The sequence below is a fragment of the Phalacrocorax carbo genome, chromosome 1 (assembly GCF_963921805.1).
Source record: "Phalacrocorax carbo chromosome 1, bPhaCar2.1, whole genome shotgun sequence".
NCBI lineage: Eukaryota > Metazoa > Chordata > Aves > Suliformes > Phalacrocoracidae > Phalacrocorax > Phalacrocorax carbo.
This window is the reverse complement of record NC_087513.1, coordinates 193443430-193470704: the sequence shown is the minus strand read 5'-3', so window position 1 is coordinate 193470704 and position 27275 is coordinate 193443430. Positions and strand designations below refer to the sequence as shown.

Sequence of the window (27275 nt, the reverse complement as noted above, 5' to 3'; positions counted from 1 at the left end):
TGACTGTTAATATTGACTTCATGTGTCAAGACATACTAAATGGTATTTACAGAAGATAATAGATTGTAAACAAACTATTCTCACAAATGTGGGCATTTTTTTAAATAATACAAAGCTAATCAGAAGATATCTATGTTCTTATGTTGATGCAATATGATGTAAAATGCCCTGCTCTCAAATAATTTTTATGACATGTGTTCTCCATTTGTTTCATACGGGATAGAATTGATCTCTGCATATTTCTTCATAATTTTTTCCTTAACTTTATTGTTCTTTTATCTTTGCCAGATAAATATGTCAGTAATTGTCAGTTTGTACACATTTATTAAGGGAATTTATTAAAATACAAGAGAATCAGATATGGGATAGACAGAAAAGGGCAGAATTAAGATGGCTCATGATGCCTTTTTGTCACCTCCACAATGAATTTATTGTGCCCTTGTAAGACAGATGTGCTCTGGAAACGGCATAATATGTCCCTGTATAATTAAATACCCTGCAATAATACACATGCACGTTGGTAAGAAATTGAATTGAATGTTGCATAGAGAACCTTCAGTCATGTTTAGTTTGATGTTGTTTTAACGTGGCTATTTGTAAATAATTCCTAGCTTTGCAGAAATGATAATGTATTTACACCATCACTAGTGTGTGAACCTCCAGTATGGCTCCTCTCACTCCACTTCAGGCTTGATTACACTGACAGCACAAGGAGGTGGAGGAAGCCAAAGGAGATCACCAGTAAAAGTTAGCTTATTATGGATCTATGGCAAACTGGAGGACAGCCAGTTTGTTCTGGCTCTCATATCTCTTAACTCCCCTGCTAGACCTGCTCTGGCAGTTGCTGGATTTTTCTACTGAAGGGTGATCTGCTGCAGCTTTTGCTGCTTGATACCTGCGCAGGATATTCAGTCAGTTACTGCTCTAGCAGGTTGCCAGAATTTTACGCATGAGCGTGGGCTGTGGCAAAATACTAGCTGTGAACAGTTTGTGTCTCAGTTCAACCTTAGCACAGTTTCTTGCTTCAAGAAAATCACGTTTGCAGCATGGAAATTTTCTCTCTGGTAAATTTTAAAAGCTTGTGACACAGGATCACACTGTTAGAACTTCTCAGAAACTAGCTGCAAAAATCTTCTGTGGATAGAAACTGCATTACATTCACATTGCTGTCTACTCCCTTATAAAAATGCATGCTTAAGGAAAAGCTTTTTTTGTAGAGTAAGCATATAATCCAGATGTTTAATGTCAGTCAGTGCTTTTAATTAAGGTTTTTCTTGTATTTGAAGGTTCAGTAATGTAATCAGAGCACATACCCGACTAGAATCAAGGTACAGTAATAGCTCCGGAGGATCTTATGATGATGACAAAAGTAAGTTCTATTATTCAATTTGATGACATGTCTGGTGTTTTGGTGGGAGAGGAAAACATTGTTATGACTGGTGTAGGCTTTCTGTTTAAGTACTGTACAGTAATGTAGCATCACCATACAGGGTGTGTCCTTATTTTACCTCATTTAATTCATTTCCTTTGTTTAACGTGGGCTCAGTCAAACCTATTTAAAGGCCAGAGAACTTCACAGAAGGCAGCAGCAGAGAATCCTCCAGAGAGTATCACCTTGAACCTTTCATACATGGCAAGGAGAAAGACTTCCAAGAGCATTACAGCGAGTACTTTGAATTGTGCCCTTCACCAGTATTGCCCTCCAAATCAAGTGCTGTTATAAAAGCATAAAGAAGAGATTCAAGAGTTTCCAAAAATGAGGTCTTATCTCCACTTTAGCTTTTCTCTGCTGTCTGCAACCAGTTTCTGGCTGCACTGTGCAAACCTGTTTCAGAGGGGAGAGTGTGGTAGGGCTCCTGAAGACACCTGTTCTTCATGTATTTCTGCTGAACAGACTGTAAATGAACACTTGATGTTCAGCAGAGATTCCAAAGAAAACAAAGGTATTTCTTTCAACTATTGAATGACAGTGTAAATTTTAGGAGTTGGATGGTTTGACTTCATTTCTTGAGTGAATCGTAAGGAAGCCAACCTACAGATTTTGGTTAGGTCCTAACCAAATATGAATAAGGCAAGACCTTTTTATTGACTTTCATCTCTGGCTTAATAAAGCCAGGTCAAATAATATAGAGGCCATAATGTCTTGCCTTGGTGCTACAGACACCATTTTGGGACAGTATTTTGACATAAAAAGTTCAGAATTTATGTATTCTTTAATTCAATTATTTTTTTATTTTATGTATTCTTTAATTCAAGTTATTTTTATTTTATGTATTCTTTCATTCAAGTAATTTTTTGGCAATACTCTTCTGCAAAATGTGGAAACTGTCAAATACAGTATGAAAGGATGATTATATCAATAACATTTTCATACTTATGAAGCACAATATTTACAAAATATTGTGTATGTACATACTGCAGTATTTAAATACACAAAGAAGTGTGCAACATATGAAACTGAGTGGGTTTTAGTATACTTGTCTTGTTTTTCTTATAGCTTTCTAGTGCTGCAGCTACTAAAAATTCTTCAGCAGATGTTAATTGGAGCACCAGCACTAATCTGATCTGCATGAACAATCTTTCAAAACAGAACCATGTTTATATTATCAGAACATTCTTCACAGTGACTGGTTTTGACAAGAGTTTAAAGTAATAAAAGGTTAAAAAATACTGACATTTTCTTTGCTTTTTTGGAATCTCTTCTCAAGCCAGTGCCCAAATTGTTTTTCTTGTGTGTACCTGCAAGCTTCACAGTACTGTGAATATTTATGGAAGGTTTGCATCTCACAGGGATTCCTTCCATAAATATATGAATATTTAGATGTAAAATAAAATACATTTTGCTTAACTACTGGCATTTATATAGAACTCTAAAAAGAAGGAGTAATTCTTATACTGTTTGTCATTCTACAAGATAAATAATGCAACCTCCTTTAAGGAAGTTATTCCCTCTGACAGGCAGGCCAGTCTATGGAGGAGTTGGTGGTATGGCTTCTCTCTTCCCTTCAGTGTACTTGAGCATATGTGTATTACTGAGGATAGGGAACACAACTCTGCAGCACAGAAACTCTTTTGTTCAAGCAAAGATTGTTTGTTAAGGTGCAAAGTGCTTGGTTTTTTCTCAGTCTGCACATAAACCTGTGAAAGCATGAGTGAGGAGCTAGGCTTTAGTGTGGACTTCATGAAGCAGTTTTATGTGAAACACTTAAATCAGTAGTAATAAATAGTGACTGTGCAGTGCTTTTTATGTGAAACGCATCTGGCAAACATTATCTGGTTAATCCTTAGAAGATGAATATGTGAAAATGCTATACTTTTCTACATTATTAGGTCAGTTTATTCTTCTTTGTAATAAATCATCCTCCAGAGGATGAGAGAAAAAAGTAGAGGTCTAAATCATAAAGATCTAAAGTGCTGCTTGGAAAATTAACACTGAAGAATGGGAATGATAAAGTTGGCATTTTAGTAATAACTGGAGGAGCAGCTACTGCACTGAAGGGCACCTGAAGATATGGAAACCTGAAGATGTTTTGTCAAAACCAAGAAATGATGTGCATTAGAAAAAGCTAGCTCTGATACTTTTGTAGGTGTCAAACCAGTTTTGTTTCCCATGGCAAAGCCAACAAGCATCGGATACATGCTGATAAAAAAAAGAGAAGTGCTGAGAGTTTCAAACCTACCTAAAATACAAAAGTGTAACAAAACAACAGAGCAGAAAATAATGCTCTCATTAAAAATTCACAAAAGGCAATGTTTGGATGTATGTCAAGAACACGCCTGGAAAGGATACTTTCCATGGCAGTGTATCACAGACTGCCAGACCTGGGAAATAAAAACTGACCAATGGGAAAATTTAGAATAATGAGAGGGAACAAAATACAGGAGAGATGAACAAAGCTGTGCAGCTGAGAGAAGATAGAAAGTGTTGGAAATAAGTTGCTCGGCCCACATCGTTGAAGATAAACAGGTGGAAGAAAAAAGCCTATTGCTTATTAACATAAGCAGCTGTCATACTGAAACGAAGTTAAATACAACTTTGATAAATTCAAAAGATAATTCATCCTGGTTGAACAAAATTATCCTGAAGATGATTTTTGCATTCCTTATGCCTCCTTCCTAATTCAGGACATTTAACTTCTGCATTTGTAGCAGTGCTCAGCAGGTTACTGGTGAGCAGTTGCAAGAATGTGGGACTGGTACACGGCTCCTTGCAGCAGATGGCTTCTGACAGCAGCTTCGTTGGCTGAACTTTCCTCTCATTTTTGAAGAGAAAGTCTGTTGCTTGCTGCTTTGTGATCTTGATCCACAGCTACTAAATGACGGCAGGGATTCAGCTGTAGCTCCTGCCCTTCAGTGCTGTCTGCCTAGAATCTCTAATTTCCAGCAGTAGGAAAGATGGGTTAAAAATGCATCACTTGTTATTGAATACAGGAATCTGCAAACCTCATGTCATCTTATCACATTATTCCAAACAGCTGAGCAGATATGTTATCATAAACTCTATTTTGTTATTTCTGCAAAACAGGTAGCCAGACTTGTTTTTTATGCCCCCTCTTTTAATGCTTTTCCACACAGATGATCCTGTTTCTCCATATACAAGCTGGTTATTGAATATTGTTGAAACTAAACAACCACATCCCCTGCCCATGCCTTACAATGGAGGATGTTGGGCACCACTTGTGGACTACCTCCCAGAGACCATCACACCCCGAGGACCCCTTCATAGGTGAGCAGCTTCTCATTCTGACATTTCAAACAGTGAGATGCTTCCTCTTACTGGTTGACCAACACCAATCCAACTGTCCTACCACTCAGAACATCTGAAAATCATACCTTCAATTACTAATGATTTCCAGTACTAAAATCAACATGCAATGAAGACTTGCAATTCTACCAGATTTCTACCGGAAAGCCTATTTACAATGTTGGACATCTTGTCACTTTCTGACAAGAATCAGACTGAAGAAACAGCTAAAACAGAAAAGGAAGATTTCTCTTTCCCAAGACTCTGTGGCTGTTATCATAGCACTTTTTCCCCCCTTGATCTTTTATTCTAACTAGGCTATGCATATTCTGAAAGTCTTCTTTTACATAATTTGCATTGACAGTAATAGCGTTCTTTTCAGTAGTGGGTACTTACCTGCTCAATACTGTAACCAAGGTGCTTCAGCATTAATCATATCAATAAGAAATGCTACAAATTTGAAAATGTAGAGGTTGTTTATTTCTTCAGAAACACCCATCACGTTACCATTTTCCCATCTCCAAGAGGTTTCAAACTGATACTGTGATTAATTTCTAGGTGCAATATTGCTGTCATATTCATGACTGAGATGGTAGTGGATCACAGTGTGAGAGAAGATTGGGCTCTTCACCTCCCTTTATTGCTGCATGCTCTCTTTCTAGGTAAGACCAACAGAACAAGAAATTAAGTATATATGTACTCCTGTCTTTTTAATTTAGTTTTGCTGAAGATGTAGAGTTGTGGTTTTTATATGTTTTTCATTATTATTTCCTAACAAAAAAAAAAAAGCCCAAGGCAATTACAGTCTGTGAATTAGTCTCAAAACTTTGAAGCTTTTCAATATTTTGGCCAATTTCACCCAAATTTGAGAGGTGGGTAGAAATTTGATGATTGACTTCCTAAAATATCTCTAAAAATCCCTCATCCTCCCCCTGTGAGAAAGACAGGTGAAACTCAGCCTTTGTACAATCTGGTTTGTGATGGGCATCTGGGCAGTCAACACATGCCTTAGATCTGAACTACACATACAAGTGCTGTCTCTTGCCTTTGCAAAAATATTATGTAGGACAGCCAAGATTACTGTACTGCAGAGACAATGAATGTAGGAAACAGATTACTGGAAAGCATGCTTCATTAATTTCACCACTAATAATGGAATACTTTATAGTCAGTGTCGTCCCTTATATACCTGAGCATAGAGGCAATGCTTTTTCCACACTGCTGTGCCTGTTCTTGACCATAACACAGTTCAACTGGAGGGTGATACCTTCCTTATCCTGCCACTTAACATTATGAAAAGTGAGTGGCCTAATTTTTTAGCATGCAGGAGATTTTAGCATTATAAGGCCATTCTCTTTCATGGTTGATAAATACTAGTTTTCACAAAAAACCCAGCCAGACACTTGTAAAATAGTTTTATTATAACGAGATCACAGTTCACTTCTCATTCAGTCACCATAGTTACCACTAAGTCTATTCACTGGCAATCTGGGAAGAGTCTGTTGTTCAGCAGGCAAGAAAGATTAAATTGGGAGGTTACAGCACAGTGGTAGAATATATGTGATATACTTCACTATATAGTTGAAGAAGATACCTCATTCTCCTTTTCTGCTACTCCGTTACCAACTGTTCTGTTTGAAATTTTTTCACAAAATAGGGTTTTTTGGAAAACACACAATCATCAAATACTCAAGTTTTGTATATTAGTACATTGATTTCAATAAACCTATAATGAAACAGAAGAATAACAGCCAGGACCATGTTGGATGGGTCTTCCAGGGTCAGTTTCAGTATGACATTTCACATACATTTTTTACTTAAAAGTTAAATCTATTTTGTGGCTGCCCATAACAATTTTTTACTTTTTTTTAATATCACTGTGAACTTTCTAAGTGTAAGAGGGAGATGAAAGAGAACTGGATAAGTGCGTAATCAAATCAGTAACCATCAACTGATCAAACAACATCTTTAGTATGTTTTGTAACAAGTGTGAGAGGACTGGTGCTTACAGTTAGTAGAAATTCTCACAATAATAAATTAATAACTTAAGACAGGAATAGTATGCAGCAGGGTGGCCACTTCAGTTAAGACAGCTTTAAGGAGCCATCAGGGAGCCATGCAAATAAACATATGCAGAAACAGAGTTATGATATTAGTAATCCATTATAAAAATATCTTTACTGATTTGCTCATGCATTGATGTTTCAACATTACAGTATTTCATAAGAAGTAAATAGAAATTTATGAATACCATTTGACACAGTCCCTTGGCTAAGAACTCTCAATTCTCAAATGTGAAATGAAAGCTAAATGTAACTGGTAAGTGAATGTAACTACTTTAGTGCTAAGTAAAATGGGATCACAGCTTCCAGGCTTCAAGTTCAGTTTCTCTAGAGTTGTTACACCTCTTGTGGAAATTTTTTCTATATTTTGTAGTAGAGTTCTTTTGTGATGGTGTGAGGAAGTTATGCTACACATGTTAGCCAAAGGTACGAATATGATTGAAAATGAAGTGTTTCTGTCCTGTTAGAATGTGAGCAGGCAGGTGCACCTGACTGAAAAGGAAACTGGAAACTAGTATGGTAGCTAGCTGGACAGCCTGTATCCTTCCATTTGTTGGAAGGAGTGAGAGAATAATAAAACGAAAGAATTTTGCAATGTATATATTTAATGGGCTGTTGGGTGGTTTGTAGTACTGATAGTGAAGTAGAGAGGCAGACTGATGGTGTGACCCTGCCTATCTCAGTAGTGCATGAAAATCACTGCTGTTTAAAAACCCTTTTGCAACCAGTGTGAAATGAGTTGAGCAGCTAGACTCCTTTCCCATAGAAATGTGTCCACATCACAGAAGTTTACCCTCTTGGGAACTCTTCCTAGTGAAAGAACGGCCAATCACAAAGACTGAAGTGTCCTTCTCACTTCATATTTAGCATATCTATGTCAATACTTTCATAAAGCCCTAGGGTTTAACAGGATTTCAGTCACAAGTGCTGCCAATATAGAATTTATTTTCAGCTGAAAACTTTTTATATCCTTTTCAGTGTATGTTAGAACAGGGTAGGATGGGTTCATTATCTCCTGGCAGATGGAAGGAAATGGAGAAAGGAGAGTAGGAGCAGAAACCTGAAGAAGCTGAAAAAGATGTTGATCATGGTACTTTTGGAGGAGGCTATGGGCAGATGAGTAAGACCGAGAATCACAGGACCTCCAAAGACCTACCCCATAGGAGCCAAAGACACATTCTTCAGACTATGGCAGTACGAGCAACTCCATTTTTGCAGGCCAGACAAGAACCAGCGTGACTGGAATACTGGAAAACACCTGACTTGAAAGACCCGTTGGCTGCTGCCACTTAGAGTAATGAAGGAGCTGGTTTTAAGGAGGAATATATCCTGAGAAGAGAGGAGCTGACGAAAACAATTTAAATTTTCAGCACTGAAACTGCCCCTAAACAGAAGAAAGTATTTGTGAATATCCTGGAAGATACTGAAAGAGAACTGAATAGAGATTACTACCACAGAGTGCAGTTTATTTTACCGACATCTGCTTTCTTTATATTTGTGATTTATTGAGGTTGTGTTAAAATCTTACAAACAGCAGTAGTGCCAACCAGATCAGAGTCATTCAGTGCTAGACCTTCAGTTTCAGTTCTGCACCCTGAGCTAGTGCCTAATTTCTCATGCTACTCACTGGTAGCTGAAGTTCTTTTTCAAGGGATTTTGTCTGTCAGTTCCTTTCTCAGTAAATCAATATCTACCTCTTACTGTTTGCAGTTATTATAAAACATGTCTGTGCAAGAAGCCAGGTACTGAGTTAAGCAATGTAATTACAACCACCACCAAGAATTTCTCATCTTTAGAGGTTTTCCAACCCTGTCAAATTAACACTGCAGTGAGACAGAATGCATCCGGTTGTATTGCCCCTCATTGTTTTGTACCTCCTGTATGGGACTTCAGTCTGGAAACTAAATATACACATACATTTGAAGTAAAAACACTAGTAACTGTGTCGGGAAGTACTGCATCTTTTGTTTGTTTGCACTGTTGCCGTGGACTGCCTGGGAATTTTCGCTATTTCTGGAATGTGAACTTGTTTATTATTACTTCATATTCAGTGATTGCTGTAACCTTTTCTTTTAGGTCTCGACCATTACCGCCCTGAGGTCTTTGAACACAGTAAAAAGTTACTGCTTCACCTTTTGATTGCATTATCTTGCAATAGCAACTATCAAGCCATTGCATCAGTGCTTCTTCAGACCAGAGAGATGAATGAGACCAAGACTCTGACAGTGCAACCAGCATACTTACCTGAATATCTCTATACAGGTAATAAAGCAAAAGAAGAAAGGAACATTGCCTTATACTGTGAGGTTTTTGAAAGTACGTTGTCAAGGTTACTTTCCTAATGTCTAACGGTTTTGATAAATTAAAGTGATAAAGTGGCAAATATGAATAGTTCCCATTAATATTAATTACATGTGAACTACTCTGGAGATGCACACGAATTATTATTAGGTAACTTTTCATGATAGTGAGAAAGCTATCTGATGTAAGGCAAAATACATAATGTAGAATTTTAAACATTAATATGGCTAATAACTTCCTACCTTCCCCCTCAGGGAGCCAGGGCTGCTTTAAATGAGGACAATCACTCCTCAACCTTCAAAAGAAATTAATAAATAATTCCAACACAGGAAGAGCAGCAAGAACATGCAGCTCAGATTTTCCATTAAGTTACATTTCACATAATATACACCCTCCTATATATCACAGATGCACTTCATTTCTGCCCTTAAATCTATTTCTGCATTAGGAGGTTTACTTCAGACCTCTGCTGAGATGGGTGTTCTGTTAACTTTTAGCAATTTACCTGTTTTTAAGGTGTTGGTTGGGAACAGTTTGTAGAAAGCAGCTAGTTAGATTTACTATTATAATGTAATATTACTAAAAGCAAGCATACTGTTGAGATATGAAGGAATCACAGAGCCAGTGTAGATTTGTGGAGGTAGGATTAGTTGTCTGGGAGAGGGTGAGGAACTTTATCATACACTGAGAAATGAAAAGGAGAGATAATCAAATTAATGGCATTTCTGTGGTTCCTTAGGAACAGAACCAAAAGCAATAAATAGTTCGGCTTTATACAGAATATTTCTTGATAATTTTTTTTAATGAGATACAAAAAATATTTCAAAGTAATGAAAAGGGATATGTATTTCAGATCAGTGAATTAATTTGGCATTTTTAGGTTTCATTCTGAATAAAGTCAGTGCAAAATTACCTCACATGTGAATTTTCCATCTTGAGTTGTGTAGATCTCTTTTCCAATGCATGTCCATGAATTATTAACTACAGAATAAATGTCTTATACTAAAATTATACTTCTGCTTTTCTGCCAAAATGAAAAACTGTTTTCATTTCTGTCTCTGAAAAACATAATTGGTACCTTGTGTCTGGGCCTCCTAAGTCCAAGAAGCTATCAAAACTTTGCATTTGGATTCTTTTTTTATCAGCTAATATAAAGGGCGAGAGTGTGGGTGAATAGCTATAGCAAAGAATCCTAACTGAAAATACTTCCACTCAGGCTCGTTCCACATAATGTCAGGCAACTGAATTAAGAGTCTCCTGACCTGCAATGGATTTTGTCAGTAGAGAGGCCACTCCTGCTCCCAGTCTTCTTGCAAGGCCAGTTTTTCTGTTGTAGATACAGTCTAAGATGACTAGCAGTCTAACTTTAAGACAGGACTTAGTTTCTAGTTCCAGGTGTGAAGTTGTGTGGCAAGCTTTTGATGTAGCAGAATTCTTACTCAGATGCTTAACCTTAATGCTGAAAATATTTAGTATGAGTAGTCCAGTGTTTGCAGTTACTAAAGGCGTTGAACAGAAGCCTTAAATGTTTGTGTCTCCATTTCCATTACATTTGTAAAATTAGGACAACATCATTGTCCTGAAAATTCCACCCTCCAGAGGTTTATTTCCTCATCAGACTAGCTCAGAGGAGTGAGCTGGACTTTGCATGCACTTAGCTAACTTCAAAATTCACTTTACAGAAAGACATAGTTCTGATTGTAAAATGCCTTGAAACATTTACTTTTCAAGTACAGTAGTCCTCGTGCAGTAGAAGAAAATATCTTGACTTTGGTATTTTTCATTTTATATTGGGTTCTGCACATTTAGAAACAGAGTGCCATTTTCACTCCCATTGTTGTCTGAGGGTTGTTGTGTTCTGTAGGTTTCCCCTGTGTTTCCCAGTAGAAGGTTTCTTCTGCTGACACTGAAAAGAGCTGCTCGGCAGACACTTTAATCTGTAATGCTGGCCCAACAGTGCATTCCGTCTTTATCTCCTCCCTTTCTGCTGGCAGGTGGCTTTGACTTTCTGCGGGAATACCAGTCGTCTCCAGTGCCAGACTCTGGGTTGAGCTCCAGCTCCACCTCCTCCAGTATCAGTCTGGGAGGCAGCAGTGGAAATCTCCCACAGATTACACAAGAGGTGGAGGACATGGACACTGCTGCTGAAACAGATGAGAAAGCAAACAAATTAATTGAGTTTCTGACAACCAGGTAATGGAGATAAGCAGAGGATACATTCATACTTCAAACACATACTTTCATGTCTTCTCTACAATTATCTGTAGCACCTTAAAAGACTCAAAGGAAAATTACCTCTGTTTTTATAGTAATTACAGACTCCTATTCCTCTTTTTTTTGATACTTTTCAAAGTAGGTAGGTACTTAAAAGCACTACAGTGTCAGGAACAACAGAAAAAAATCTTGTCTGGCAGCAATAAAATGTTTAATTGACTTGTAGTATTATGTTCAACAATGAACTGATAGAAGAAGACAGTTTTATTATAAAATCAGATAGGAAGTATAGAGGGCATGGTGAAAGGCCATGGTGAAACTAGTATTAGCTACTGCCTACAGCCAGCAGATCCTAGGCACAATGTTAAATTAAAAAGCAGGGATTTCTTTATGCTGCTTTCTAAGTGGTATAACTTGTATTTTAAAAGAGACATTTTGTAAAATACAGTGTAGGAATATTCATTTACTTGTATTTTGCTCATAAAATTCTGCTCAGTTGTGTGTTTTCCAGGCTATGGCCCTGGAAATACCTAATTGCCTTTACAGTTTATATATTTCAACTGATTACATTTATTTCAGATAACTCGAAGAAATTTTACACTTTTTTTATGTACTTCTTTAAGGGCATTTGGTCCACTTTGGTGCCATGAAGATATTACACCCAAAAATCAGAACACCAAGAGTGCTGAACAGCTTACTAATTTTCTGCGTCATGTTGTATCTGTGTTTAAAGACTCCAAGTCAGGTAGTAAATGTTTTTCCTTTCATAACTAAAAGCATATTCCCTCAAGGTCACACTGAAAATTTATCCTGTGACGTAATAGATGTGCTTATGCAGAAGTGTGACATATTTTATGTCTTAACAAGGATGCATGACATATGAAAGAACTGCTTTAATAAAATCATGTCATATTGGACTGTGGATGAATGTTAAATTGAACATTTCTTCAAAGCTGTTGGTAGAAAGCCTTTTGGTTGATAAAAGCTACCCGATAAAAGCTCCTCTATGTCCTTCTGGTAAAATACATCACAGTTAATAAGTAAATGTACTTTGTTAAATTTCTTCTGGCAATTGAAGTTTAGTTTCAATTTATTATATTTTTAGAACTTAGGAAATGTACTGATGGTATTTTCAAAACCAACACAGTCACAAATTAAATATCTTCCAAGATCAAAGCAGAATGCAGCATCAATATTTATATTTAAGGTCTTTTCCAAAGCCTTCTGAAGCTAATAGAAAGACGCCTAATTCAGCTTGGCTTTAGGTCTGGGAGCGTTCAGAAGTTACTGTGTTGCTGCCAGAAAGAATAGTGGATGGATTGAAAATTTGTCCAGGAATTGTAAAAAAAATTATATCAGATTAAGAACTTCATAGTTTTGCTGACAAACACTTGCAGACTCAGAATTTTCATTTTACAGTTTATTTTCTCATGTTCTGCGTGAAATAAATGTAAACAGTGGGAAATTCTCCCAAACGCAGACATTTCTGCCATTTCTGCATCTCCATTTCTTACAGGGTTTGTAGGATACACTACAGGGCATATACTTCCCACAGAATTGGTTCAGCCTTTTTATAACCCACAGTAAAATCTGTCATTAAAAAAAACCAAAACAAAGCTGACACACTATTCTTTTGCTTAGGTTTTCATTTGGAGCAGCATCTAAGTGAAGTTGCTTTGCAAACAGCTCTTTCAAGCTCTTCAAGACATTACGCAGGTCGCTCTTTCCAGATATTCAGGGCCCTAAAGCAGCCCCTTTCTGCACATGCATTGTCTGACCTCCTGTCAAGATTGGTGGAAGTTATTGGAGAGCACGGAGATGAGATTCAGGTTTGCATGTGTACATAATGCTTCTTAGTACTGTTGATTTAATGTATACTTACTTTAAAATTACTATTTTAACAAGATGTTCTGGAGTCAAGTGATGCCAAGTAGAATATGGCCTTAGAAGAGATTACCTCTCTGTTTACTGAATCCATATGTACCTTATCAAAGCCTTCATCAGGCTGTTACAATCTTATGTAGCTCTAAAGAGAACAACTAGAAAACATCTAGTATATGTCACTCAAAATGAAACCTTAATGATGACCATTTTTTCCCTTTTTACATGATTAATTTGTGCCTAAGGAACTCATCATCCTATTGGTTGATGTAACCTGACATCATGAGTAGACACCACCTCATTTCTCAAATGTTAACATCTTTTGGAATAAAGAAATCTACACCATCAGTAACAATACAAAATTTACACTGTCCTAACTTGATCCAGTCCTCTCTTAGTGAACTATGATGTTTACTTGGTTTAGCTAAACAGACTGTTCTCACCTGAAATTTTACAATCAGACACTACTTATTACGAGATTCAAGACCTAATAAAGAGAGCTACTAGCTCTTCATAAGAAACAGACTGACATCACCTCCATATTTTACTTAGGTAATGAAACTGCCACAAGATGACAGTAATATTCTGTCACAACTGCTTGTGCAGAATTTAAACCAGTGACCTGCAGTCAGAGGTTCTGTATGCCATTACCAATCCCCTGATGAGATACGTGCCCTCCTTGCATGCCTTCATAGATCATTTGGAGACACAAAATAAAACACATCTGTAGTGACATCTTAACGTTCAGGGCAGTGGCATTGATGTGAATGTTGTTATTTTTTCAGGAGAAATTACAGGATTTCATTATGTGCCTATTCCTTTTATGAACTGAAGTGTTTTTTTTCACTATTTTGTTCACTATTTTGAATGTCTTTGTTGAAATGGTTAACCTTGTGCATTGATAGGGGTATGTGATGGAGGCACTACTTACTTTGGAAGCTGCTGTCGATAATCTGTCTGACTGTTTGAAGAACAGTGATCTTTTGACAGTGTTATCACGGTAAGAGCCTGTTCTCCTAACCATATCTTTTTTTTTTTTCAATGTCTCATGATATGAAGTGTGCAATCCTGCAGTCTGACAGCATAAAGTTATTTTGATAAGACTGATCTCATCTGTAACCTTCAGAGAACTAGACTAAGAACACATCTCAACCAAATTTTGCAATAGTTCAAGTAACTAATAGAACTAATGGAGTATTACAATGCATTGTAAATTCTGCCTTGCTGCCACTTGACCATAACTTACTTTAACATCCTTTAAAAATATTGTATTTTTTTCACCTTTGTACCATATACTGAAAACATATCTGGGAAGAAGCGGGTTTTTTTGGAATATTGGTTTCATGCAACCTGTCATTCTCAGATGAAGTATTCCCCAAGAAGTAAATGATCATGGTTTGTTATCAGTAAAACTAGGGAGAATTTGTCCCCATGTGTACATAACCCATGGATTTTGCAAGACATGTAGACCATCTTTGTGAAACTCTTGGCCTTAAAGTAGACGTTTGTACATGGACGGAAATGGCAGGTTCCTTCTGTAACACAGCTGTTGAGAGTACTGAGGGAGATTAATGTCTGTCTGACTCCTAATAGCAACCACAGAATAGGGAAAGTGTTTGAAAATTGTCTGTGCTTTTACATGCAGAACAAAAATACAAGGGCTGTCACTTCTGAAGCTAGTAGGCAGGGTGCTATGTATTACACTGCAATGGCAGAACACAAGCATTGCCTTGTGACAGAGTAGAGGTGGGGAAATACAGCCTCTACTTTCTAAACGAAGGGCTATTTATCTTCTTACAGTGCACATTTCAGGAAAGAGCAAGATGGAGCAGAAAATAAGAAACACTCCAGAAAGCAGTGGGATGCAATATTCTTTACACTGACATTACTGATTCCATAAGATCCTCTTCAAATATTATAGACAGTAGGAACTCATAGTATATGGAGTAGAATGGGCCAGAGAGTCAAGAATTAGCTGTTCTCCAGAACAAACTTCCCTCACATGTATCAACATAGTATCTTCATCTGAACCAGTAGTTGATAGGGATTGTCTGGATCATCACATGATAGTCCATGAGGAAGCATCAGTCACTGAAATTGAAACACCTCTGCTTTCTGTAAACCATCTTAAAGAGGTCTTAGGATACAGGCAGGAGGCGATGTAATGACAATAAGGTTGCTGAAGGACCTGTACTAGCAAGAACTTAGGCAGCCACATGACAGGTTTCTTGAGGATAATGTGGCATATTCGCAGTTCAGATACACTGGTTTTTCTGCCCACAGTTCTCACGTTAGCCAGTAAGCCATTGTGCATTTTGCCTGCCAGCTGTGCCAAGTTTGGGGTTTTCTCTACTGATGAGGGCATTTTAAAGACCAAAATTGTTTTCAGTTCTAACACTGCCCCATTATATGGGCATTTGCATAAGACACTTCACAGCTCTCTATCTGTTGTCACCATGTCCTTCTTCCTATCTAGGCTGTAGGCTATACTGCTCTGGTTTGGTGCAATGCCACATGAACCTCACCTCAGTCAGGTCTGTGGGCACTTCTGAAAAAAAAAGACAGGCTGCAAGAGACAGTGTGGGGTTTTACTTTTCCTATTTAAATATTTATTTACAGTTTGATAAATGCTTAACTTGCATCCAATATGTACAAGTTTCAAGCTGTGCATTCACACATTGCAATGTATGTTGTATATTTTGGGTTCAGCTCATCTTCGCCAGATTTAACATCAAGCACCAAACTGACTGCAAACCGGAAGAGCACGGGACAGCTGAATGTGAATCCTGCAAGCGGCAACACAGCCACTGCTGAACGAAGCAGGCACCAGAGGAGCTTCTCTGTACCCAAAAAGTTTGGAGATGCAGACAAGTCCTCAGACCCACCACGCAGCGCCACACTAGACAGAATTCAGGCATGCACCCAACAAGGCCTGTCCTCTAAAACCAGAAGTTCATCTTCTCTAAAGGACAGTCTCACTGACCCATCCCATATTAACAATCCAACCAACCTACTGGCCACCATCTTCTGGGTTGCTGTGGCTTTGATGGAATCAGATTTTGAGTTTGAGTATCTAATGGCATTGCGGTTACTGAATAAACTTCTGGCTCATTTGCCACTAGATAAAGCTGAAAACCGGGAGAAGTTAGAGAAGTTGCAAGGGCAGCTGAAGTGGGCAGACTTCTCAGGGCTTCAGCAGCTACTCCTGAAAGGATTCACCTCTCTTACCACCACTGATCTCACGCTACAGCTTTTTAGTTTGCTGACACCAGTGTCTCGAATATCCATGGTGGATTCCTCTCAAGCTATAGGTAAAACCAGTATACTTTCCTCTCTTCAGTCCCTGCTGCTTTGACATTTGATGGCAGAATTAGGCTATCTGCACAAAACCAAAATGGCATTTTTCTTCTTCTAATATAGTGTAATGTACTTTTGCTTTGAGTTGGGTGGGCTTCTTGAAAATTTCATAGCAATATATTTCTGAAAAGTCAATCTATTGTGTAATAAGGTTTTGGATGAAAGCAGTCATGTATTATTTCACATTTCGTTTTTAGTGCTTGGCAGCATATGAAGTTTCTGAGTGCTAACAAAATAAACATATGTAAGGAGCTATTGTGAAATTTTCTAGAACCTATTTTGCCTATTTTTTCCACTTCAGAATATTGCAAATTATTTTATTTTAAATCAGTGCTTCAGGGGATTTTTCCTAGAAATACAAATATGGAAAACTCTTGTACACTTTTTAGATAAATTACAATAGCACATTAGTCAGTAAGGAGAGAGGGTTATAAGGAAATATGGTAACATTTTGAATTTCCCAATTATTTAGTTGAGATTGTGACCACTTCTTAATTATATTTTTTGAAGAGAGTTTCTGTATTGTTCCAGATATTTACTCCTCTGACACATTCAGAAACACAAATATTAAGACAATTGTGCAGGCTTCACAACTAAGTCATAACATGCTTAGATACAGAGTGTCTAAGGGGGTGAATGCCATGAACAGCCTGGCCATCTCTAAAGCACCTGTGTGGTGCCTGTGTTCCAGACTTTGATTGGACAATTCACACTTGGGCTGTGATGATACCATCTGGATGTATCTTTTTGTTTTCCCCGAGTATAGGGGAAGCCTAGGGAAATTGCAGTTCTAGCTTAGGCAACTTGTTTAACTGCATAGAACGAGAGGGAATGAATGGTTACGAAGATATTTTCATAGATCACATTCTTTCTTTTAGAAAACCAGATTGTGGCTGCATACAATTTCTTGACTTCTGAGCTCTGAGCTCCCCTGAATGGGAGCAGCTTTTGTTACAGCTCCCGGTTACAGTTACTGTCTGTAGTTCATCAGCTACCTTGAACTATGAGTTGGTGCAGAAGAGCTGAAACCCAGCTCCAGACAAAGGCCTTACACTAATGACAGTGGCTGGCACTTGGCAGAGGAGCGGTCTCCTAGCTTCAAAAACACCATTTCAGTCATCTCACCTGACCAGTTCTATCAGAATTTTGATTCATTGTTATTATTATTAACTTGAACAGTAAAAAACAATGGAAGCTGTGCCTGGCAGCCTGACCAAAACAGTTGCTCATTTATCAATAGTCAGCAAATTTCTTCTTGTGTTTTAGCAGCAGTAATGAAAATGCCACCAGTTAAGACTCTCAATAAGCCTATTAAATGGAAAAGATAAACATACTCTCTGACAGGAATAAATACACTTTTGTGATCTATTCTATCCTGTAAATACCTTTTTGTACAGTATTGTTTGCAGGAATAGGCGCATGCTTTATAACAGTACCATTGCCTAGATGATATACTGGCTTTTCAAATTAAGGCCCATTTAATACAAATGTGGCGTGGCCAGTGGTGTGAACAACTTGACAGAGTCTGTGTGAGTTTACAGCTAATGTAATATTGAAACCATGACCCCCCCCACAACACCAATTTGAAGATCACTGTGGCTCTTTCTGTCCAAAATACACATTTTGTTCTGTATTTTCCTGTTCTAGGATTTCCACTGAATGTTTTGTGTCTCCTGCCCCATTTAATTCAGCATTTTGACAGCCCAAACCAGTTTTGTAAAGATATAGCCGAAAGGATTGCTCAGGTATCAAAGTTATTTACTGTTTTGTACATCCTCAAACCCTGTAAATGCAGTTGCCTTGTTCTTAATGTGTCTTGACATTTATATTTAATTAGGTTTGTTTGGAGGAGAAGAACCCCAAGCTATCAAATCTTGCACATGTCATGACCCTTTATAAAACACATAGCTATACAAGGGACTGTGCTACCTGGGTAAATGTGGTTTGCCGTTACCTTCATGAAGCATTTGCTGATATTACTTTGAGTATGGTTACATATTTGGCTGAGGTAAGTTTTCAAAGATTTTTTTGCCATTTTGACTCTTCTGTTGTCTAACAACCCAAAGAGCTGAGGTCTGCCTGCAGATTGTTGGGGGTTCTCTGTAGCTGTTGTTTATAACTAAGAGTAAAAAGCAGAAATTAGCAGAAAGAAAGGGAATTACTGTAATCAATCTTGAACACTAAAACAAAAGCCAGCAAAGGTCTGCAGGGCTGACACATCTTAAAGCAGCTTCACTCATCAGCCAGTCAGATTTTCCACTGTGAAAGAGAGAGTAACTGGACCACATTTATTTAGAACCCACTAAGGAAAATAAGAGAAGGACTAATACCAGAAAGGGTTTAGCAGCATAAATAAGATACCTATCTGCTGTATAAGGATCTGGTTCTTGATACAAATCTGTGTGCATTCCTCTAACACTGAATGTGATCATCTTGCTGCCCAGGTTTTCCCCTGTGCTGGCTCACTCCTAACTTTTCTCACACATGGAGTATAGAGCTGATGCAGTGTTGTTACTGGGGATCTAAGACACAGTTCTGCTCTTCAGCTTAAGGTCACTTGATCTTCTGCCTCCTCTGTCAGATCAGTATCAGGACACCATTTCCTTGCAGAGTTCTCAGATTTATCCCTTCACTTCTATGCTTAATGAGATGCCTTCAGTCTCCCCTCTCATCCAGGGAGAAAGCAGTTCTGTATTCATGACATAAATTCACTAGTTTCTTTAGAGCAGCCTTAGGTTTTGGAGCAGATTCTTTCTTCCGTCTGACAGAGGATCTATAGAAACTCCATAGGCATCTCTGATACTGGCTGTCCACAGACTTTCAAGAGCCTGAGAGGCCAGGCTTGCTCCCACACTCAGTCAGACTTCACAGCAAAGTCGGCCCTGCTGCCTCAGGCTGCAATTCCTCACCTTGCTTGCACATGGAAGCTCTAAGCAAATAATCATATCAGATATTGACTGATGGTGAAAGCCATGACTCTCCAGTAGGAGATTAAAACAGGACCCTGAGCTTTTTCAGTCTGCTTTCAAACTCAAAGACTCTGAAGAACTATCAGCTCTTCAAACACAATGACTGGATTCTCCAAAGTCGTGTCTCCTTCACAGCAGAAACCAGTATTCCTAATATACAAACACTGTAAAAATTGAGGTTTAAACTGTTTCTCCTTTGCTTTCCCAGCCTTAGGAAAGTGTTTGCCCCTCTGTTTTCCCTTCAGTGCTCTATGTACAGTTACTAGTCCTGCAGCACCTCCAGAAAGGCCATTGCACATGACCTCACTCCCCTCAAAACGGGGTTAGTCATGCATTTGGAGACTTTTTCTTTGCACTTGCCCCTTGCTGTAGACTGGCATCACGCTACTATATTAACAGTAACTCAGGCAGGTTTCTGACCATAATTAAGGCGCATTCCTCACATAGCACCATCATCTCAGGATGGCATAGTAAGGATGACTTCCTTTCTCTATTTACATTGACTGCAACTCTGTTGAGTCATGTCTGGGAATATTTGTATGGGCATAGGGTAGCTGCCAGTATGGAGGAGGAGCAAGAGACAAGAAACCATTTTGTTCAGCCTGCTGTGGCCATGAAAAAGATTTTTCCAGCATTCAGAATAAGTTTCCCCTTTTCTTCTTAGTTAATCCCTAGACCAGGAGAAACAAGGTGCTGCTGTCTCCTGTAAGCTGGCTGTGGGATATACTGTCAATAGGTAAAACCAAATGGGTTAACAGCCCCACTGGCAATCCACAGCTGAGCATTATAGCCATTGGTTACGGAGCCTAGTGCTTTAACAATCCTGGCTCAGTCCCCAGTGCTTGGGCCTGAGGGATACTGTGAGACATGCAGTGCTTAAGAATAACAAAGGAAATCTGTATTGCAAGTTACTAAGACTATGAGAACAAATGCTCTCAGCAGAAGATAAAAGCTTCATCTTATTGCCATTCAGACAAACATTTGCATTTAACCTATTTGATGGCAGGTAATTGCTTGCCAGCTAGGGGTATGATCCTGGCATAAAATAAGTCATTTCAGTTGTGTTCTTATCCAAACCTTACAGTGGCAAGCAGTGCTTTTTACTGAGTACTACATATTACAACTCCATCCATGAAAAATGATAATTTCTTTTAGAAAAATACTTGGGGATCTCAGTCAACAGATGAGGAAAAATCACTATTTAATAGTGCAGTAGAACTTTGAACATCCACTACCAAAATCAGCATACAAACACATTACTGAACGCTTAATTCAATTTTATGATAGAATTTTGCATATTATTTTTTAAAAATCAACCTTGTATCATAAGAGCACAGTCATTCTAGGAGCGTATCTGAATTGACATGGGTCACATGTTAAACTAGTGATTCATTTAGTCCAGAGTCATGCTTGGACTTAAATAGCTAGTGCTATTAATACAGAAGGGATAAGAAACCACATAGTGGATAGTAATGTGCTCATGGTAGGTGTTTCCTCCTCCTTCCTTTTAGACAGAGGATTGCTTGTGATAAAAGCATCAGCTTTCATAACCTGTTCAAAACCAAGGAAACACTAGAGATTAAAACATCTGTGTTGCAAGGGGAAGCATGTCCAAGATCAGGCATTATCCCTCTAACGGCTTGTCTATCAGACATGGCTTGTGAAATGCCTTCTTTATTTCCTCAGTGGACACAGAAAACATTTGTCCAAATAACTAACGTAGCCTGAGAGCTAAGCATCTCTTCTCACCTGCTGCCAGATTTGGAGGGGCAAAGGGAACGGTCTCCTGTGGTAGCACACCAGCAGCCACATCAACCAGCAACAGCCAGCCCAGGCAAGGCAGCCCTTGAAGGAGAAGGTTCTGCTCTCCACTTAGCTCTAGGTTAGTTGCTGCTTCAGGAAAAGGACAAATGTGGCTAACTGAGTGTGGATCCCTAAATCCAGATAAGACCTGGATAGTTACCACATGCTAACAGGAGAGGAATGCACAGTTCTTTAAAACAGTTCATATGGACCAGAGTCAAAAAAAAAAAAAAATTCCGAGAACAGTTCTGATTTCTTCTTACAAATACAGTGGAAACTCTTTGTCCTGGAACTCACTGGTCCAAACAATGTGTTACCACAACTCCATCTTGCTGCTATTTTTGTTACTTCTGTCAGCAAAATACATTTTAAAGTTGCCGTTCTTTTTTTGAAGTGAAATAATCTTTCTTGTTACAAATTCGTGATTTAGAACATGCTTTCTAACCAGCAAGAGACAAAATTCCCATTGTTTCCCAAGAATTCTTTTTCCTATCACAAAAGTGACTATCTGATGCAGTCACCTCTGTCAGAGAACAAAAAAAAATTCTTTCTCTCATCCAGATAGTTTCTTCTTCCTACACTGAAATGGTATACTGGCTGATGTGCTGGATCATACAAACTGTTTATAAGGAAGGAATCAAACTTTCCATTGCAAGATCCTAATGGAAGGCAAGAAAAAGTCTATAACTCTGTTTGGAAGAATTATTGCTAAGAAGTTTTATCTCTCAGTAAAGGTATCCATGGGCAGGCTACCATGTAGTACCTTTGATTTAAAAATTCATGCTTGCTTTCCGAGAGGAATGAAGCATAGTGAGTTTGTGCTGTTAATGGAATTTGCCTGCTTTGTTTTATGAATCACTAATTATTACTCACTTTCACTGATGAAAGAAATCAGAAGATATTTAGCAGGAATGAGATACGTGTGTGTCCTTACTGATCATTCCATTTTGGTTGGCATGAAGCCTTCTCATTAAGTGAAAAGAGGAGTCCTGTCATTCAGGCCAGCAAGGGCATCTAATAAATTACTAGACTCCACTTGGATAACAGCTGAAATTTTTCTCTGAAGGAAGACATGAGGCAGCATAGAATTTTTATAAATAATTGTTTCCTAGATCCTAATACCTCTAGTAACCAGTGTTATAAGAACTTTTTTCAACCTCAACGGAAGGATAGAGTCTAGTCTTGAGCCTCTGGTAACCTCCAGCAATAACATTTGATTGCCTCTGAAATTTGTGGGGTGGGACAGGACCTGTCACTAGTGAAAGAATGTGCTACCTTCCAGGAAATTTTCAGCTGAGATATTTCATACACATGTGCAAACATAGCATATTTGTCTGTATGCCTCCTGAATTAGTCATGTATATATAAGAGCACAGTTGCATTTCCAAGGTTCACTGTGGTATACCGGGATTTGCACACAGGTGTTCCAAAATTCCGGGATTTAGATCAAGCCTGGTTTTGTATTAGCCTCTACAATAAGAGAGCCCAGGGACTCCACCTCCTCCTTAACAGAAAATGTTTCCTTGGCAGTTACAGCCAGTGAGCACTGGCAGTGAAGTATATTTGGATAAATATATATTGATGTCTGAATAGTAGTAGTTTTGTTTCTTCAGCATGTTTTCTTTTTTCTCACTGACTTTCAGCAAAGGTAGAAATAAAAAGATACTCCCTTGTTTTCATTGGATGTGCTTCCACAATTACAGTGTAAATTTTACCTGCCAATTTACTCAACTGCTGAATGCGTTTTCTGGATAAGTTAGGGCAGGCATATATAAAATGTATGATTCATTATCAAAACTGGCTACCATTGGGCTCCCAACTTAAAGCCCTTTTTTATTTTGCACTTGTATCATCATCACTTGTAAAATGACTGTAAAATGGCATTGCAAAATCAGTGTGTGAAGAGAGATTAACGGGACAAATGGGATTCATGAAACTCGTAGCATTTTCCATAAGAAGAAATGTCTGAAAATGTAGTTATTTTCACTTTTTTTTTTTAACAGCTACTAGAAAAGGGCCTTCCCAGTATGCAACAGTCCCTCTTGCAGATGATCTACAGTCTTCTTAGTTATATGGACCTGTCAGCTATTCCTGTGAAACAGTTTAACATGGAAGTGCTAAAAACCATTGAAAAATATATTCAGGTAAATACCGTATCTTCTTTATATTAATATAGGAACTTAACAGTATTTACTATCATAAGTTGATATTCTTTATAAGAATTTAAAACTAGATTAGTAGGGGGGGGCTGTGACTGTCCAGTGTGGTATCTAGTTTGTAACATCCTGATGCCTAATAGACTGCATGTCCCCAGATGCCCAGCTGTGTGTTCACTGGGTGGAAAGGGTTAGGCTGCAGCTACACTACATGGGGAGCAAGCTTAATACCAGGCAAAGCCTGACCGACTACTCTTTTTACTTATTAGCATGAGGGAGGTGTGGCATAAGCACTTCCCTCAGAGACTTCTGCACCCAATTCTTGGGAAGTTGAGAATAAGTATTTCTACTAGGAATTCACAGCTGTAAAGAGCCTGTGTCAAATCAGCTTTTCTGTTAAACGGGATTCTGTAATGGCCCTTATATTCATTCATATTGATTAAGGCATTCAGGTAGGAGATTTTAAATCCCTTGCAAAGCTGGCCTTGCACTCAGGTCTCCCAGGTTGCAGACCAGTTCCCTAACAATGACCCCTTAGTCAAGTCTTGGTCTCTGCTGTTGAAATTATTCTTCAAGTACGTACCTTGTCAGCGGCCAAGTGAGAGAAAGAATAGTAATATTCCAATCCCATGTTTTATTATGTGGCAAAAAACATGACTGTAAAATGTAAATAATCTTGAATGTATGTGAATCTTTATTTCCACTTGCTGATTAAATATACCTATTTCTAGAGCATTCACTGGCGAGAAGCCTTGAATATCCTGAAGCTGGTAGTTTCTCGTTCTGCCAGTTTAGTTTTACCATCCTATCAACACAGCGATCTTTCAAAAATGGAAATACATCGAGTGTGGAACAGTGCCTCCAAGGAGCTACCAGGGAAGACTTTAGAGTTTCATTTTGATATTTCAGAGGTACTATTTATGATTCTGCTACTTAAACCTTACTTCTGTCGTTTGGTAGTTCTAAAACATGTGTTTTAGCTCCTTAAGAAAGCTGAAAAACTAGGAAAGAAAGGAAAATTACAAAACTGAAAGTCTTCTAAATTCTTCTCAATCTTCAGTGACATATTTAATGATCCATGCTGGAGGGCTCTTTCTGGATTTTCCTTAGATTTTTTGGGGGAAGGAATTATTAGTTATGTTTAAAATTATCTGGTGGAAAAGCTATGTTGCAATTGTGCCAACTGTAATATATAAGTATAGTCTGTATAAAATCCCCCTCCAAGAAGTTTATACTTGGATGCCAATGTTCTCTGGAATGGTTAAACATAGAAGTATGTCCTTTAAGGGAGTACTTTCTTTGTGACTGAGTCCTTTTACAGCACTCTATCCTGCAAACCTTGTACGCTTTTTAATTTTATAGAACTGAATGGTCCTATTGACCTTGATGGGCAGCTCCCTTTATAGTTATGAACCTGCATGACTTCGCAGCATTATAGACTTTTTCATATAGATAATAGTGAAACTTCGGGTTCAAATGAAACATGAATATAAAAAGACATCTTGTACTATTTCTATAAAGAGTTTCCTCTTCTTGTTTCAGGTAGATATAGTTCTAAAAAATGCTGAGCACCCTATCATCAATCCAAGCATTTTGCTGTGTGTTGGAACAGGGCCAGAGTGCTCAGCACTCTTAGGAAAAAACCATTAAAAACATGTGCAAGAAATGTGGATTTGAAGTAAATTTCATAAGCTTTCTGGGTATTTTGCTGCTTCTTATGCTAGAAACTAGTTTGACAGTTGCTTTGAGTATTACCTATTTGTAAGCACTAGCTACTAGGTATGGTAATAGTTACTGAAATGTTCACAGTCATACCGAGCTACATGAAATTTGGTGCACTCCTTGTTTTACCACTGTTTATGATCTTCAGAGTAATCTTTTCCTGAAGCTGAAGTAATATGTCCCATTATAAGTTCATCCTGAAGCATAGTACTAGTGAATAATTACTCTTTGTTTAAGACTCCAATTATTGGGAGACGATATGATGAGCTGCAGAGTTCTTCTGGACGAGATGGTAAACCCAGGGCAATGGCTGTCACCCGAAGCACTTCTTCCACCTCATCAGGATCTAACTCCAATGTGCTTGTTCCTGTGAGCTGGAAGAGACCCCAGTACTCTCAGGTAAACTCCTTTAAAGTAGCCCATTATTCATTAACAAGTTGCACTCGGAGCAGCTGAATTAACACACACTAAGTTCTTAAATGTTTGTGCCCTCTCTTCCCTACACAATGCTCCTGGCTGACTGGGGCAGTGGCCGCACAACATCTGACTGACTGTGCTGAATGTCTTTCTTGGACTCAGTAGTGGACTGAGTTATGTCTCTCTTCTCTCCAGCCAGTGTTTTTCTTTCAACCTGTAGGAAATACATCTCTTTAAGACCTCTAACTCTAGGTCAGATTTAGCTAAGAAACACATGTGAGTTCAGGTAGTAGCAAGGACAGCAGATAGACAGCATGTGCAACTTTCTAAGTGTTGTTTTCGTGGGAAATCAGGTAAGAAGAATTCATTGGAACAATTTTCCTAAAAGTGATGTTTAATTACCGTATTGATTTTGGTTATCTGCCAGTTAAAATAAAACCATGCAGAATAAATGTATTTATTGCTTTTTTTAAAATATAGCAGATTATATAGCAGTGACTCAGGCCCAGTTCTGCAAAAAATAATTATGTATATGCTTAATTTTAATCTTCTGAACTCTTTTTTTGAAGTGATGCACACGATCCGATGTTTCCTTATTATGCTCATTAGAATTAATAGGCTAATTTTAAAATAATAAACACCAAAATCATTAACAGCTTTTTTTTATGTTTCCTTGTATGCATAGTTGCTCTTAAAGCAACCCTTTGTGCACTTAATGCCTAATTCTTTTGTTGGTTCCTCCTAGTTAAAAATTGTTGATATATGTTTCCAGCCACCAGGAGAACGGGTGGTTGAAAAAATGCTCACTTAAGAAATGCCTTGTTTTCTAGAAAAGGACAAAGGAAAAGCTGGTGCATGTCCTTTCTCTATGTGGTCAGGAAGTTGGGCTGAGTAAAAACCCTTCAGTAAGTAGCCTTCTATTGACCATTTCTTTGTTTCATTGTGTCCTAAAATTTAAAAGTGAAGAACTTTGTTTCCCAGAGGTCCTGACCTGACTTGCATGGTTTCATGTCCCATTACTATCATTGTCATCTGTACTGGCTCATGCTACATTTCTCAGCATATAGACCAGTGAGTGAATGGCCCTATCACTTAAAAGACGATTTCCTTACAGAGCTACATATGGTTTTGCTGTGAGAGATCTGTGGTGATATAGATTTTACTTCTGCCATGTCAGTGGGTAGAAAGTAATGACCTCCAGTATTACCAGTCTAGAGCCTTTATAAAGTAAAAAATTAAATTACAGAAATAAAACTGAGGGGATGTGTGTCTGATTTTTCCATTAGATAGTAGTTCTGATGATACTCTTTAAAAATTAATATTATCTGGTGCCAGGAAATGGGCAATAGATTGTCCAGGGTAGGAAGCTCTTAAAATAGTTATTGAATATTTTCTAAGGAAAATTTCTGAATGTTTTTTAGTATGATGCATGTCACTTGTATTATGGTGAACAGGTCCTTCATTTTTGCAGGACAGAGACCATTTAATTTTTGCATCTAAACTGCAGATATAATTATTTTTAGTAGGAAAGCAAAAAATATAGCTTGTTGTGTTTTCTAATCTTCATGTATATTTGAACATCATTTTTAACCAGAAGGTTTTTTTTAAATGAATTTACTATCTCATCCCCTTGACAGTATTTTCTTTG

The 27275-nt window shown here is 38.0% G+C and overlaps 1 protein-coding gene across 4 annotated transcripts in view; it reads left to right on the top strand.

Annotated features, from left to right (window-relative positions):
- FRY (FRY microtubule binding protein) overlaps positions 1-27275 on the top strand; it is a 221354-nt gene that overhangs the window by 160345 nt on the left and 33734 nt on the right. For all 4 annotated transcript variants that reach the window (XM_064441051.1, XM_064441052.1, XM_064441050.1 and 1 more), the window contains exons 36-50: positions 1287-1369; positions 4576-4726; positions 5303-5406; positions 8884-9069; positions 11103-11301; positions 11946-12067; positions 12964-13151; positions 14109-14203; positions 15913-16514; positions 18208-18305; positions 18398-18568; positions 23336-23476; positions 24220-24399; positions 25448-25609; positions 26458-26532. In XM_064441051.1, coding sequence (XP_064297121.1) covers positions 1287-1369; positions 4576-4726; positions 5303-5406; positions 8884-9069; positions 11103-11301; positions 11946-12067; positions 12964-13151; positions 14109-14203; positions 15913-16514; positions 18208-18305; positions 18398-18568; positions 23336-23476; positions 24220-24399; positions 25448-25609; positions 26458-26532 — 2557 coding nt within the window. The remainder of the gene's footprint in view (positions 1-1286; positions 1370-4575; positions 4727-5302; positions 5407-8883; positions 9070-11102; positions 11302-11945; positions 12068-12963; positions 13152-14108; positions 14204-15912; positions 16515-18207; positions 18306-18397; positions 18569-23335; positions 23477-24219; positions 24400-25447; positions 25610-26457; positions 26533-27275) is intronic.